Here is a 17,305-nt window from a genome sequence, read left to right as displayed (position 1 = left end):
ATGTAACTATCTTAATGGAAAAAGTAATTTTATAGGATTTTGTCTGCTTTTTTCAAATAGGTACTTATTTTGTATGTAGATTTTCCAAAGATTTCAGAAATCGTTCTTCTCAGAATTTTTTTTTGACTCATTTTTTTCTATCTACTAGGTTATAGTTACAAATTAGAGAGGATAATAGATTTATCTGTGCTCCACTTAGGCTCTCTAACACCCCCTGTCGTTTGGCAGATTAGGTAAAATTCACCTTTTATTCATGTGTGCGCATATAAATACACACATTAACTGTAATTTACGGATAATGCCGTTACAGTGAGCGCCGGGTAATTGAATCAGTCACTTTAATGAATTAATTCCTCAAAAGTGAAATTAAATCCAGTTTTAACATTAAAAAATTGCTGAATATTTGAATCATACTTGCCGCTCAAATGAATCAAGCCTATGAGACTGACCATTTCCCAAAAGCGTGATGCATTAGCGCAGTCTTTTTTTCCTTGTCTTTGTTTAGTAAAATTAGTTTCTTTTTCTGTAAATAGTGAAACAATGGGGATGCAGAGTGTTGCACACTTTTTGTAACGATTTTCTCATGATATGTCCCACAAAACCAGTGAGACGAGAGAAACATGGAGCTGAATGGACTTTTCATCGTTAGTGTTAGCATTGAAGCAATGAGGTACCAATGCTGAGAACTATGGGTAGATTTATGACATTGAACACGCACACACAATTTTGCTTAGTTGAATTAAAGTTGTCTTAAACGAACAGGATTCATATAAGTAACCATGTGTACAAAAATTCATTTGCTCTCACTTCTGTGACTCTTTTCATTGCTATGACTACATGAATTCTGGAATTGTATTGATACTGGCTCTCTGTTTTTTATATTATTTGAGGCTCCAAACATACTAGATGATATACGTTTTTTGAAATTCCTATTATTTTTCTACCAAGCTCCTATATTTTTCCTTTTAAAATCCTATATATTTTGCTACCAAACTCCTATATATTTTACTATCTAACTCCTATATTTTTCCTCTTAAACTCCTATATATTTTTTTCCACTTGCTATGAGCCCTGAAATATTACTTGGAAGGGAACTAAAATCCCTTCTTTCGATTCTTTTCTCTTTAAGCCTATATAGATCAACCAATTTCGAAAAATTTCCGGGGGAATTTACCTGATTCCTCCTTTTTTCTCAGGTCCTTCCTATGTTATCAGTATGGAAGCCTAAAGATGTCTTTTAACACTTGTAACCGTTAGTATCCTTCTTCCAAGGCACATAAAAAAGGTGTCAAATATAGCTTCATTTTACGTTTCACAATTTTCTTTTTTCAGAAATTATAAACTTGATTTTAAAACTTAAAGGAAAGTAGGAACTAGCGACTAGCGGCAGTTTAATGTCTTTGCTCGACCTCGGAAGAATGAGATCCGGCACTGTTTAATTTAACTTTTTTTCATTTACAGAGGTGGGCCAAAATATTCTTTTGCCGACTGGGCCAAACTCAGCCAGTCCGCCCCTGCTCATAGCAATTGCATATTGATTAGTTCTCCGTCCAGTTTCTTCTTAAATGAGCAACAAAAAAAAGAAGCTCAAAAAATCACTAAATGTAGTACTGTTTTGTGCATTCACACGTAAAACAAATGTTTGGAAAATTTTGAAAAATTTAAGTGCATGGTTCATGAAGATGTACTGTAAGTGATTTCAAATTTAAAGGAAACAATTATTGTTACCTTTCATGCTTTTTTTTTCCTTTCAAAAGTTAAAGTTACTAATACTGATTTAATTTTCTTTTTGTAGAATTCACAACATAAAATCTAGTACATAACTCATAACAGCTCTTTATATAGCTGCCAAGCTCTTGAATTTCTTGGAAAAGGGAGGGGGGAGAGCAGCAATTTGAAAAAATAACTGCAGTTTTAAATATTTAATGTAATTTTAAGGGTACCAGTTTTTTTATACCGCTTCCACAACTCACTCTGCTCTCGCAAAATATGTCAGGTTAATATGCTGGACTCTGCATCTTTAACTTTTTTTTACTATACTGTACCATTTTAAAATGAACGCTCCGTTGTTTATAGAGGTAACTAGCTGAAGGCAGTTGCAATGGAGGAAAAGTTAGCATTGAATGTCGGTGGAAAATTTGCACTACTTCAAATTTTGAAGAGAGAGTAGAGTCCTTTGGAGAAATCTCTCCAAACTGTCCTTGTATTTAATATACTGTTGATTTACTCATATTTTACATTTTATCGAAAATCATGTATGTATTTTTTATTTATAAATAATTCTGAATGATTATACCATCACCCCGCTTAGTCTAGCAACCCCATTCAATTGTTTCTCTACTCTCTTGCAGGATTCCGAAAAATATGTTGAACAGCTCTTAGAATTGTTCCGAAGGTTTAGCAGACTAGTCAAAGAAGCATTTCATGATGATCCAAGGTTCCTAACATCCAGAGACAAAGTGAGCACTGACCCATGCTTTTTCACAGACTTAAGAGTTGGAATATCTATGCAATTTATTTATCAGAACAGGGGCTAAGCAGCCCTAGTATGTTCCAAAGAGCAATATTAAAAGTAATTCAACTGGCAAAATAGCTTCTGTTTAGTCTTTCCAGTGAAAGAAAGATAAATTGCATGGTTGGTATGCTTTTAAAACCCTTGTAAACTGCTTGAAATAGAATGTTTCATTTTCAAGTGCTTGAACTGCTTGAAAAATATTAAAATGGATCTTTAGTATGTGAGTTTTGTGATTTATTTTTAAAAAGGCGCAGTTAAAAAACTTATGGAAAAGTTTTGATGCCGTTTTTTGCTTAATTTCTCTGATTTTATTTGTACTCTTCAAAAATCTGATCTTTTTTGAAACACCGGCATAAAATTTGGTACGTTTAGAGAATTCACTTATTTAAAACTTCTACTTAACTTTCAGTTAACAACTCATTTTGTAAAAAACTTATGACAACTTTCCAACCTAGAGAGTGAAAATTGGATGCAATGTTTGAGATTTCAATCCTTTTGCATCTTGTTAATTTTTCATTACTTCAAAAGTTGGACGCCATTTTAACATTTGCTACCTTTAATCTACTGATTTTATTTTTTACTTTAACATTTTATTTGTTCATTAATTTAACTTTCAAAATTTAACTGATTAAATATTTGGACACAGCAATCAGCGTCTATATTTGCCAAATCTGATGCTTCAAATATTGGATTTCTTGAATTGCATGTGACTAAAAATTATGTATATAGATACCTTACTTTTGTGCACATTAAAATCTCTAAAATCATTGCTTTTATTATGAAGCAAACAAGCATTGGGAGAATAGTTCATATGTTTCCTAATAGTATTACAGGAAAATTTAAAATTAATTTTGAAATTGCTTCTGAAAATTTTTAAACTACTGATTTTTCTAGTCTTTAAATTTTTTTTTATATTGCCTTTTTATTGCCTTTTTTAGGCCAGCGGTTGCCAACCACTGACTTAACTGCCATGACCACTGACTTCCTCACTGCCCACTTTAAAAATCGATTTTGAAGCTTTTATAGTGTGGTGTAAAAGATTTCATCTTTTTCTGAAACTTTATATTAACCAGAAACAAATTAGCACTTATTATTTTATTATTGTAAGAAGTTCACTCTTTCAAACAGTCCTAGCTAGTCCTTGAAAAAAAAAAAAAAAAAAAAAAGCATTTTATCCTTATTTTCAATTTTGTGTACGAACCAGGGATTAACTTTTGTATTCTTTTTAATATCTTTTTTAGTGTGTACTGTGTAGTCATACCACCTGTTTGTTAGCAAATTGTTACTATTTTTGTTCCTTCTTGCTGTATTTTTTCATTTTTCTTATTCTCACACTTTTTAACAACAAAAATTAAATTTATTGTCATGCCCTTTTGTAGACATGTCTTCAAACCTGAAACTTCTCATGGAATTGCTTGAAAAACTAAGAGTTATTTGCTGTTTGAAAGCAAGTAAAATAATGATATCACAACTTTTAAATAAAGAAAAGTTTAAAAACATCTGATGCGATCCTGGATTATTATTTATGTTAAACAGTTAATACATTTTAAATTGAAGGACAGCAAAAATATATCTTTATGCATTTTTATTGTATGAGCCTTCCTCAGAAACATTGGTCAGTTGTGCTAGGTCTTTACTTTTTTCTGAGTACTTAAAAGTTTGTCTCCTAAATTAAATTAAAAGCATCCCAAACTTAAATTTTTTGTGTGGAATTCTCAACATACTGAATGAAACTCCTAATTTTACAAGATGATGAAACACAAGCATGCACATTGCACACATACCTACATCGAATGAAAAGAGATATTAGGCGCAAGGGCACCCATATAGGGGGGTTCAAGCCCCCCTTTGAAATTAGAACTTCATTGCTTTTGGTACTCTTTTCTTTGCAAAAATGTAAAAACATTTATTCTAAAGCCATTAATGAATAAGTTATTAAAAATGACAAATTGTAATGACTCTAATCTGTCCTGAAATCGGTTTCCATTTAGAAAATACCCTGCTAAACCATGGGGAAAATATCTGAGCACCCCCCCTCCAAAAATTTTGCATATGATTTGATTATTTTTCAATGACGCCTTGATTTGGCGTCATTGAAAAAAGTGAAAGGAAAAAAAAATTAAAAAAAAATCATTATTGAAATACTATTTCAAAATTTGTTGAATCCTTAGACAAAATTTGCTAAGGATTCAACAAAAGGGGCGTGAAAGTGAGGAAACTTTTTTGGGACGTTATTATGACCTCCCATTAAGGCACGCCCCTGAATGAAATACATATAATGTTACAATTTACAACTTTCAATTATAGCACACTGCAAGCATAAACAAAACCTGAAAGTATGCAGAGCAAACTTTTGACTCTCATTTTCTCTTAAGATATTCAATGAGATTTATTGGGTAGTTTTTGATCCATTTAGGTTCAAAAGTGCATATTGTTATTTTGTTAAGTTTTTCTACAAAATAGGAACAAATGAGCAATTGGCCTTTCAGAGAATAAACCAGCTTTATGCATGATGTAAACCTTTTTATATTAAAAAAAGTGAAGTATGCATAGCATTATTATTGTTATTATTACGCAATTTAGCTAAAACTTAGGGCTGCAGAAAGCCAAGGCAGGCCGCTAGTCAGTTCTGTCACCAGCCCCCCCCCCTCCCAGAAAAAAAAAAAAAATCAGAACTGCTTACAGTAAAACCTGTAAAGTTGACCACCTTTGTAAGTTGACCACTTGTCTATGTTGACCGCTTTTGTCAGGAACGGAATTAGTCCTATCTCGTATAATGAATAAGAACCTCTGTAACTTGACCACCTTTCTATCTTGACCACCTGTCTATCTTGACCACTAATGTACCGCAAATTTGGTTTGGAGTATTGTAAAATACCCTTAGTAAGTTGACCACTTGGATTGTTTTTTAAAACTTAATTTAGCAAATTATTTTATTTTTTTATAGCTTTCCAAGAATATTTTTGATGCTAAAACAGCAGCATAACTAAAGCTCCCTGTAAGTTTAACCCACATTGGAAAAATACTAAGAAACCGTTTATACTCCAAATTTGTTTTTCTTTTGTTGTTCTATTTGAAACCTTTTGTACTCTCTGTTCAATGAAAACATGTGTCAGTAGAAAAGTACAAAGTATTTTTTTCCAGTCGCAATATTTTGTGGCAGCACTGGAATTGTGCTAGAGTAAAAGTTACTTGCATTACAGTATTTCTGGTGCAAGGGAATAAGAACTAGGACATTTTCATTTTCAACTGCCTTTTAGAACTATTAGAGTTCAGCTTGTTGCTCTTTGTGTTATAGTTTTACATAAAATGGCTTCAAAAAGAAAGTTGGTTGAACTTGAGATTGATAAAAAGTATGAAGTATTAAAATTAATTGAAAAGGGAGAAATCCAGAGAAAATTAGGTGACACATATGGAATTTCCAAAACTACAAACTTCAATAGGGAGTTATTTTGTTGAGAAGTAGATCATCATGGTTATAAATGTATTAAATGTATATGAGAAAAAAAAATAATAAGCGAAAAATTTGTTATTTTCGATTAGCAATAAATTTTTAGGAACTATTAATACCAAATAACTTTTTATAAACAATGATTTATTTTTATTTATTTATTTATTTTTTGATCAATTTACTGAAATTTTGAATTTACATGACACATTATATGTCATTCTGAGAAAATAACTTCTAAAAATATTTGAATAGCATTTTAAATTATTGTTTCAAAGTAATGTTAAACAATGAAAGTGATTTGAGCGGAAAGAGTAAGTGTCAATTAGTCAAAAAAAGAATACATGGTGCAAGAAATGACAAAAAAAAAAAATCATTACCCCCCCCCCTTTATAAGTTGACCACCAAAGTACTGCACCGCAAGTGGTCAACTTACACAGGTTTCACTGTACTATAAAGTAACTAACTCTATGAAAGTGCCACAACAGTAAATACCATAAGAGTAGATTTTACTTAAGAAGTTCTCCCCTTTTTTCCTTTCTTCCATTCTTTCTTTTTTCTTTTTTTTTTTTGCGTCAGTGTCCCCCCCCCCCCTCAAGGCCTGGACCCCTAGTTTCCAACTAGGATGACATAGCCTCTCGTCGGGCCTGTAAGAAACATTATTGCAGCATTGTCCTCTTCTCATTGTTATATCTAGACTGGATTAATACATTGTCAAATGTTATGAATTCATCTCTTTTCAGGCTTTCAAGCAAGTTGTTAATGATACATCTGTATTTCGATTAGAGCTTCCTTCCAAACAGAAAGTGTATGGGTGAGTTTTATATGGATTTTATTGAATGTGATTTATTTTGAGTGATGACAGATAAATGGTCATTTCAAATTCAGACCAGTTGTTGTATTAAGTGTTACTAAGTTATTGTACGGTGAAATATTTCTTTTCTGAAAAGAACTATTCATAATCATTTTCAATATGTTTTTAAAATATTAACCTTTACCAATCTGAATTTACTTTGCATGTGATAATTTCCTTTCAATCTATTTTGTCTCTCTCGTACGGACATGATTTTGGCAGTCAATTACATTGATACATCCTTTTTTTTGCAGACAAATTATTACAAAAATAAAAAATTAAATTTTGAGACTAAAATAATTAAAAATTGTAAAGTTTGTTACATTTATAATGTCGACAAAACCCGCTTGTTTTATAGAACTCTACAGGAGAAAACTTTGTTTTTATTGACAAAAAGTTGCTCTGGTGAGATATTTTCCAAAGCATGCCAGCATTAACACGAAATTAAAGCCTGTTTTCATCCGGAAAACAGCCAAACCACAATGCTTTAAAGATCTGGATTTAAAGCATTTGCCAGTTCCCTGGTATTCCAATTAAAAAGCCTAGATGACAATTAGAGAACCGGATTAAAAGTTGCTAGAAATGAGGCATGTTGTTTTTTCATGGACAATGTTACTTCCCATTTAAACACATTTATTCAAAAGATACATAGAGACAATCTTCTTGTTAGCAAACACGAGGTCAAATTGTCAACTCATGAACTTTGAAATTGAGCCTTCAATATTCATTATAGACAGCTTGATTTAAAGCATATGATCAATAAGTTGAAAAACGCTAAAACTAATTGCGAATTGCTCAAAACCGTTGATATTTTGGATGCGGTCAACTAGGTAAAGTTTCTAAACATTTTTAAATATTTGAATAAAAGACTCTAAATTCCATTTAAATTAGGTTTTATTCCCAATTTAAATCATAAGGTTTCATTTCAGAAGCCGATCTGTAACCCCCCCCCCCCCCCCCCTTGTTGCAAAAAGGAAGGGGAAATAAGTTTTAAAAGTGTATATCATTGTCTTTTTGTGGCATCGTAGCTCCTAAACAGATTGTGATAGTTCATTTTTCGTTCAAAAGGTGACTTGATCGAAAGTGTTCTTAACTTGGCCTCGTTTTTGTAGAAATTCAATTACTGGAGATATTAATTAAAAACCGATTTAACGTTTTTCACAATTATGGTAGTAAAAATTTACCCGTATGTTAAAATGTTGGCCCTAATTGAGAGAACGAAGTTTTCTGCGCTTGATATTTATTTGAAACTTCCAACATATACAGTAGGAGCTGCAATCTTGTTAAGTAAATTTTAAATGCCACGGAAATATGAGATGCATGTTCAAGGCGCCTGGGGACTCCGCCCCTTATCCTCAGTTGTGACTGCTATTATTTTAAATGCAATTCTAAGCCTTTATACGCGTGATTGGTAGCGATTTCATAGTCGGGAAGATAAGGAGAAAAAGCTCAATGATTTAAAAATTTTACCTGCTGTCAGTTCATATTTGTTAACAAATGTGTGTTCTGACCCAGGAAATTCATCTTAATATGCGGTCAGCTCTCTGGGACATGTTTTGTTTTTTTAATTTTTAATTTAATATTAATTTTTGTTATTGATTTGGGGTTTCTGTTATTCTTCATTTTTGTTTTTCTTGGCACCCTTCAAAAAAAGTGCGACTAAATTCTCTATTTACTGTTTGTAAAGGTGTTCTCGGCTCTGTATTTCGCCGGTCGGAGAAGTTCGGTGGAATGGGTCAGCGCTACATTTATGCTGAAATAAAATGGGAAAAAAATATTTCTAGCCTCTCCAGTAGCAACTTTATACTCTTGCTCCTGTATCCTACATCTACCGAGTAAGCTAGAAATAATTTTTCACATTCCATCTAAGCATAAATGCAGCCTTGACCCATTCCTTCCAACTCTCCCTCAATTTTAACAGAGATTTCTTTAAAGAGTAAATCATAGTCTTGATTATATTTTTGCCGCAGTTGACATTTTTTAAAGAAACTGACATTATTCTGACGAGAATACCTTCAGGAACAAATTTTACATTTGGATAATTGAATTGGGTAAAAAAAATTTTTTAGATCCGTATCCGCGGATCTACTTTTTTTAACAATCCGGCACATCACTACTTTCGTTCATGTATGAAACAAGGTTCAGAAGTGCAACTTGAAACAATTCAACCTCATAAAATAGCTTTTATATTTACTATATTTAAAAAACTAGTTAAGTAAAAAGTTATATAGACGTTCAAGTGTATAATGTAAAGATATTTCTGTCGGAGAGTAAAAAATAAGCAAATTAAATAAATAAAAATTATGAAACCGCTGTCCAGCAGACACCACTCTTTTATGGACAAAAATGTTCATCCCTTTAGTATAATATAGTGTGCAGTTGCAACAGGACTATTTATATAATAAAGATATTATCATTAATTTCCCGCATGTACTTGAACTTCTTCTCAAGAAGTTCCCCCACAAAATACGCATTTGTTCCAATGAAATGTCCACTTATAAAACACTTTTGAAATTCTCCTTTTAACAGTTGTTTCAAAAAGACTTGTTTTGGTTTTACACTGTTAGTTGGTTTCAAAACAGCCTTCTGTGAGTTTTTGAATTCAGAAAAGAGTAGGAAAGCCTACAGTATGAGATCCAAGTTTTATGGTGATTGTTTATTTCAAAGTGCTCAAAGAATTTTTTGTTCATTAGAGAATATTAGCATAAAAAACAGCAATAGTTTTTAGCCCCAATTTTTGCCTAAAGATGTTTAGAGATATAGATTATTTGAAAATAAAAACTGTATGCAGTCGAACTTGATTTAAAAAAAAAAAGTTCAAGAATTAAATTACTTGAGTATAAAACATTTATGTTGTTTTTGAAATAGAGATTGAATTATTTGTTTTTAGTTGTAGTAATTTGTGTAGAATTTTAGTAAACACCAACTTTTGTTTCTATTTCTTTGATAGGCATGCTTTACTTTTATCAACCATAAAGCTGCATGAAAATGTATTTTTACATTGAACTGGTGTATACTTACGTTAAACTACTCTTTCATTAAACAAACTTTTGAGCAATGAAAACATTTTTAAAACATTAACAATAGGCAATTTGATTCTGAATCAGAAGTAGAAAAAATTGTTAGACTATTTTCTCACGTTAATTATCACAATTCTATTTTTTGCAATAGAAATCAAGCCCTGGGTAAAATGAGTGATGTATTTGCGAAAATGTATTTAACCTTTGGAAATCTGTATATTTCTGCAGAAAAGCCAAAACATTATGGTTATTAGTACAAACTGAATGGTAGATAATTTTTTGCAAGATCCTTATTTTATAAAAAAGTTTTAAGTTATGAAAAAGCCAACATTTTTACAGAGAGGTGTTGTTTGATGATTCCATGATATTTCATTTGTCCATTATTGTAAAAACTTTGTTTTGTAACATCTGCAGTGCGGGCAACAAGACACAGCCTGAGTCACGATGCCCCGAGTTGCTGGCCAACTACTGCGATATGTTGCTGAGGAAGACGCCCCTAAGTCGAAAACTTACGTCCGATGAGATTGAGGCAAAGCTCAAAGAGGTGGTGAGTACTTTCATCGAGTTTGTTTCATAACGCTTCTGCTTTATGTAGCCTGTAAAGCAGTTTAGTTTTTGAAATTATGACTAGAAACTAATAACTACACTGAAACTGAAAAATTTGTATATATATTTTCTTTGCTTGCAGCTATTGGTGCTGAAATATGTACAGAACAAAGATGTATTTATGCGCTACCACAAGGCTCACCTAACGAGGCGACTCATATTGGACTCTTCTGCAGACAGTGAGAAAGAAGAGAATATGGTGGAGTGGCTAAGGGTATGTAGTCTGCTTCAGCGGGTAACCAATGAATTAAGTAATTGGCAAGTGTGGGTTGCTATGCCATGTCTTCTCCAGAGATGCAGTGAGGGGTGGGATTTGAAACTCTTGGTTATAATCAGTATGTAAATTTATGTGTGTAAAAAGACATATTTGTCTCATAGATTATTATTTTGGTTGTGTTGGTGTCACAGAATCTAGTTAAACTACAAGTGCTTCAATATCTAGTGTTTTGTGACTCATTTGTCGTCAATGTAAGCAAAGAAAACAAATTGATCATTCAGAAGAAAATTGAAGCTATTAGGTACTTAAAAGTTACATTAGCTACCTACACTAGTTTAAAGGTACATTAGGTACTAGTATGGTTTGGCTCTCTTGGCTCCTTTAAGAGGTTTTCCTTCTCCAGCTCAGCTTATTCGTATTACGGGCCGAAGAGTGCTAAAAAGCACGAAACTGCAGTTCTGGAAACTGCAGTTCTCGGATAGAATAACTGAGCTGGTGGCGTACTTTATGTATATCTGCCTTATCCCTGGCTTAGGGCGGTAACTTACTGCAAAATACTTTAAAAGGGTTTTGAAAATCAGTATCAGGGTTCCTATTGGAGGAAAAAATGGTTGAAAAATCTCGTCCTCTGTTGAAGTTAGAATGAGATTTTTAAGAATTAAGAGAGATTTTTTAAAATCCTATTATTCTTAAAATAGGAATGGGCGATATCATAATTTTAATACTGCGACATATTGCTCTCCAAATATCAATATAACGAGATATTCAAAATTTTCCAGGGGGGTGCAAAGGATATAGTTCAGGGCATATATTGTAAAACAACAAAACATTCCCAGCCCTACTATGTAACGTTCATGACAAGATTGCGAGAAAGTCCCGCATCAAAATTTTTTTTACTGAGATTTCTTTTAAAAGTGCCCGATTCTCGTGGTCTCTTGCTCTATCAAGAACCTTGATCACTATATAAATTTAGCCAATGAATGTTACAACCATGGAAGCATTGTTTTTTTTTTTTTTTTTAAAATAAATCCTCATATTTTTATTTGGGATCCTATTTTCATTTGTGAGGACAGACTGTATATTACTCATTTGCATCTGTGCCTTAAATTTTTACTTTTCTATTCACTGAAAATTACCACAACTAGTAAACTGAGATTTACCAGAAACAGTAACACTCAGTTTAATACCCAAGCTTCTATCTTCACTTTTAGAGGTGAGCCATACCACATTTACAGACCCTCACTGGTGTATTAAATTTAACTGTTAGTGTGAAGTTAATCTCAGCTTTAATGAGAGGGTTTTTTTTTTAAATCTCCAACTCTGTCATGGCTATTCAAGACTGACATTGCAGTCTCTGGATACCATAGCAAACTGTTTGACATTTGCTTGTTTTACTTTTATGCTCTTGCTGTAAGTCCCTCAAACAATTGAATTCACTCTTAATTTTCCTCCAGGATGTGGGCATGCCTGCAGATTATGTGAACAAGCTGGCTCGAATGTTCCAAGATGTGAAAGTGAGTGAGGATCTCAACCAACATTTTAAACTAGCAATCCTTGACAAACAGCTCAGGAGGAGTAAGGCAGGACTTGCTCCCACAGAAACAAATGGGAACCTTGCTGGTGAGCAACTGATAGCCTTAATTGTTTTAATCCCTCATTCGTCAGACCATTTCACAGTGTTTCGATTAATACAAGCTAGGTGGACAAAATTCATGTTCAAAATTCTAAACTGTGGTATTGGGATAATGCAAACAACAAACCAAAACATGATAATTAGTTATTTGTTTATGACTAACTACCTTCTGTCACATCACGTAAATAATAAGGTTCAAAGGTACGTATCCGTTTGTAATTGAATAAATCAATTGAGTTCCAGACATCATTTCATCACACAAAATTAAAGTGTTCCTAATTTCACATGATTTTATTGTTCGAGATGGATATTATTTATACTAGTGAGTGCTTTTTATTCTTAATTTAATCAATCTATCTGATAGTTAAACAATATTAAAAAATTTTTTAAAGATGAACGACGGATTTTTTGCCTGTTCCAAAACTTTCAAGTGATGGCAATGACTTGTACCCATTTGTACCTGGGCTAAATTTTCTGTATATAGTAGCTACAGCTTTGCCATTAATAATAAGACGTATTATAGTCAGCACACTCGAGTACAACATATTTTTTTTACCCAAAGCTTTGGATGCTTCAATGATTCTTCAAAGAAATCCCTACTCGAAAGAAAGTATTCTAGAGAAAAAAATATGTTGTACTAGAGTGTACTGACTATAATACGTCTTATTAATAACGGGAAAAGTGCAGCTATTATATACAGAAAATTTGGCCCAGCAACAAACGGGTAAAATCATTACCATTACTTGAAAGATTTTACAAGAGCAAAAACTCCTTCATTTAACTTCAAAAAATTTTAATATTGTTTAATTATCAGATAGAGTAATTAAATTAGGGAAAAAAAGTACTTACCGGTATAAAAAATATCCATCTTGAACAATTAAATCATGTGAATTTAGGAACACTTTAATTTTGTGTGACGAAATGATGAATTCTGAACTTTTGTCCAGCTAGCTTGTATTAATTGAAACACTGTGCATTTGTCAAGTTTTTTGTGTTTTGAATATTATTAGGCAATGTGTTTTTTTATCATTAAAAGGAATTAATAATAATAATAAAAAAAGCATGTAAAGTATCCTTTCTAGTTTTTCTATTATAGTTAACTGTCTGACTCAAGATACTGACATATTTGATGCTGACTGTTCATACTCAATGTATTTTATGAAGAAAAAAACAGAAAAAAATTATGCATTTGTGTATGCATATGGCATACACAAATGCATAATATGTTTCTATAATCCAGGAGGGAATTGATCTCCCTAATTCTCCAAATGACATGTCTGTCGGTAACTTCAACTAATTAATTTAATATTTACAGCCTTTATCCGATATTGCATCCAAGATAAATTTTCCAAAATCTAAATGCAGCATAAAATTGCTGAAAATATACACTAATAATAATTAAATATTGTAAATATGAAAAAGCTTGCGTGATGATGAACAATCATTGGTCATGTGGATTTACTAAGTTTTATTTCATGATGGTCTAAATAGTTTTTAGTAGTCTCAGGTCATCCGACCACTAATGATTTCGAACACTTTACTCACACTTAAAATGTTACAGATTACCTTTTGAAATTACATTATTGTTTTGTATATGCAGTACAAGAGTGCCTATTACATGATTTTTCACATGCTACTTCTTTTTTTTTTTTGCTATCATTATCATCGGAAAATTCACCTTTACGGTATCATTTACATCGTTGATTGATGGTTTGATCATTGTTTCAGACTCCATCAATATAAAGATCTTGAATGCTGGAGCTTGGGCCAGGGGCAGTGAGCGAGTCCAGGTTTCCCTCCCCCTAGAACTAGAAGACTTCATCCCTGAGGTGGAGGAGTTTTACAGGCAAAAGCACTCTGGTCGTAAGCTGCAGTGGTACCACCATATGTCCAATGGAACGGTGAGTTTGTCTTTGTCTTCTACATATTGATAAAAGTATGATGTTATACTGTACATGGGTAGAGTTTCTATTTGTACCTAAGGTACAAAGGTATTACCTAAGTACAATAATGTGTTTTTGAAAGCATAAGGGTGATTTTCAAAGCAATTCACAGTTTAGTGTCCTGACTTTATCTGTTCATTTTTATGTTGATAAAATTATTTTTTGACATTGCAAAAGCATGTAGTAAGGCATTGTTTTACACATAATACAGTGCTTTTTTTTTCATTATCATAGAGTAATAAGCCTTTTCTATTACTTTAGCTAGTTAGTAACGGAAATTTCCTTGTCCTCACTAGAAAAGACGCATTTACTAAATCTTTTTTGTATGCTTTCCAGCCGCTTTTTTACTTACTGTGCACTGAAGTAAAGTAATATTTATAAGTTACACACAGCTGAAATAGATTTTACTGAACTGCTTATCTAACAGTTTAAAACTTATTGTTGAAACTTATTGCTGTGAAAAATATTTTTTTCTTGTAGTTGGCAGCACTATTAGGAAAGCCATATTGTGATATTTTTCAAGTATAGAAATATACAATTAGGCAGTAATGTATTTTTTGTTAAGGAAACAAGTGACTTCATTAAATTTTCAAAAGCACCAATAAATTGATTCCAGCAAAGAATTCTTCTATAAATCTCATGAGTGTTACCGCTTATGCGTGTTACTTTCAACAGGTAACATTCATGAGAAGGAAGTAACATTCATGATAAAAAAGACCCAAATAATCAGTAGATCCATAGTAATAGATATTTTATTACCTTTAACACATACCTTTATCAAAGAGAAATGTTTTTTCACACATATATATACAATAAATTCACTTTTATTAAAAATTGAAGAGTGAACACTGACAGAAAGCTAATGCTTGCAAAAACGAAATTTGTATGCATTGTTTAAAAAAGAATATAATTCTCAAGATAAGGTATTCATGTAATTACATATTTTAGAAGAATTACTGCCAAAACTCTACAATAAATAATTTAGTAAGTCCATCTCTCATGAGTGTTACTATAGCTAAAATTTAGCATTTGTATTATTAAAATTTTTCTTGAATCTTTAAAAATTGGTTTCAATATTGAAATTTTTTAGCTATTTGTGGTATGCAATGAAAACATTTAATGTTTAATTTAACATGTTTTTATTGTAAACTTTACCCTTTATTTAGGAAACAAAATAACACTCATAAGAAAAACATTTTTACAAATACTTAAAATTTCTTAAATAAATAAATATTTATATCATTTTGACTTAAAATTGAGTGTTTAAGATAGTTTAATCAAGATTTGTTACATTATTTATTTTTAGAAAAGAAATTACAGAAATGTTTATAAAGGTAACACTCATGAGAAAAACGGTGACTTGCCAATAAGCTTTTTGGAATTTTTGAAAGCTAAGTTATTTAACTCACAAATAATCACCTAGTTAGAATGCTGTAAATTGTAAGGTATTTATACCTAAGAAAGTATTAATGTTTATAACAACAAATTGTCCATATTGTGTAGAACTTAATGTGTCAGTGCATTTGAAAATCACACATAAATAAATAAAAATTTGATTGAAAAATATTCTTTGCAAATGTTTGTAGTCTGTATCCTTTGGAGATGGTTTCATGGGACCTGAGTCCCTAGTTTTAAGTGTCTTTCTAATGAAGTGTTTCTTAATTTTAAGTGTCTAATTGTAACTTTGTTGCTCTAAAAGCATTTAAAAACTGTATTTTGAAAAATTCTGAGCTTTAAGTAAATGAAATTCAGGAGGTAAGAGAAAACTTATATTTTTATCGGAACACGTTTCCATGTAATAGCACATACAGTGAAACCTGTGTAGTAGAGATTCTATGTACGGAGAGATTGGACAACGGCGCGCTGCTGTCCGCCATGTTTAGTCCAAGTGTTGTTAGCTCGAAATGCTGTACTGTGGGAATTTCTAGATTTCCCACAGAATATAGGACATGAAATCTTTGAAGAATAGACTGATTTTTCTCCTCCTTGTATTTTCATCAAACGGAGTGAGTGCCAAGTCTGGCAATCCGGTGCCAATCGTTTCGTATCCTCATAGAGCTTACAAAAAAAAAAAAAAAATTTTTTTCACAAAAGTTTGTTCCTAAAGATGGAAAACAAACATATATTTGTGATATGCACATTTCATAATATCATAACTAGCTTCTAATTTTTTCGATACAATGTACAGTGATATTTGGGGCAGATGATGCATTACGGTCTACGCGAAGTGAGCATTTTTGACATAAGATGGCCGTCGCTCTGAAGTTGTCTAATCTCTTCGTATTTAGGATCTCTACTGTGAAGTTGACCACCTGTCTAAGTTGACTGCTATTTTCAGGCACAGAATTAGATCTTATCAATATAATTCAACTTCGATGAGTTGACCACCTGCTTAAGTTGACCACTAGAATAGTGCACCACAAGTGGTCAACTTACACAGGTTTCACTGTACATATATTTTTTTAATGCATTTTTCCTCATGAGATATAATCTTTTTAATGCTGGCATTTTGGCCAATACAGTAATCTCTTAACTATGGATAAATGCTGGGTAGCAACTAAGAAAAAGAAAAAGACACATCTGCAAGGCATGTGTGAATTGTCTTACATGACTTACCAGAACTCACTAAATTCGGCAACTTTTCTAAAAATCTCGGCATACTTTAAGACCTCATATTTAGATGACAGAGACATGAGGGTGCGTGCATAATCATGTTTAACTATGCTCTTTCTATTGTTGTTTTTTTTTCTTTATTACACTGTGGAATGGTGAGAACTTGGAGACTAGTTTGATTATTTTCCTGTGCAGATAACATTCGCGAACCGTGCAGGGAAGTTCGACCTGGATGTTACCACCTTCCAGATGGCAGTGCTGTTTGCATGGAACCAACGACCAGAGGATCGGATCTCCTTCGAGAACTTGCGACTAGCCACCGAGCTGCCCGACGCAGAACTACGAAGAACGCTCTGGGTGAGTAGAGTGTCCTTTACTTAATTTTAATTCATAGTCAAAATTCTTCATGCTGTATTTTTCACTTTTCAACTGTCATGGAAAAGTAATCTCGGGCACA

General features: G+C 32.3%; 1 protein-coding gene across 1 annotated transcript in view; it reads left to right on the top strand.

The window, feature by feature from the left end:
* Positions 1-17,305, top strand: part of LOC129216187 (cullin-5-like) — a 39,847-nt gene that overhangs the window by 16,436 nt on the left and 6,106 nt on the right. The window contains exons 9-15 of the mRNA XM_054850367.1: positions 2,352-2,459; positions 6,707-6,777; positions 10,251-10,383; positions 10,525-10,656; positions 12,114-12,279; positions 14,021-14,193; positions 17,044-17,205. Coding sequence (XP_054706342.1) covers positions 2,352-2,459; positions 6,707-6,777; positions 10,251-10,383; positions 10,525-10,656; positions 12,114-12,279; positions 14,021-14,193; positions 17,044-17,205 — 945 coding nt within the window. The remainder of the gene's footprint in view (positions 1-2,351; positions 2,460-6,706; positions 6,778-10,250; positions 10,384-10,524; positions 10,657-12,113; positions 12,280-14,020; positions 14,194-17,043; positions 17,206-17,305) is intronic.

This window comes from Uloborus diversus, chromosome 2 (genome assembly GCF_026930045.1).
Source record: "Uloborus diversus isolate 005 chromosome 2, Udiv.v.3.1, whole genome shotgun sequence".
Classification (NCBI taxonomy): Eukaryota; Metazoa; Arthropoda; class Arachnida; order Araneae; family Uloboridae; genus Uloborus; species Uloborus diversus.
The sequence above is the reverse complement of the archived record's forward strand: the minus strand, read 5'-3'. Positions and strand labels throughout refer to the sequence as shown.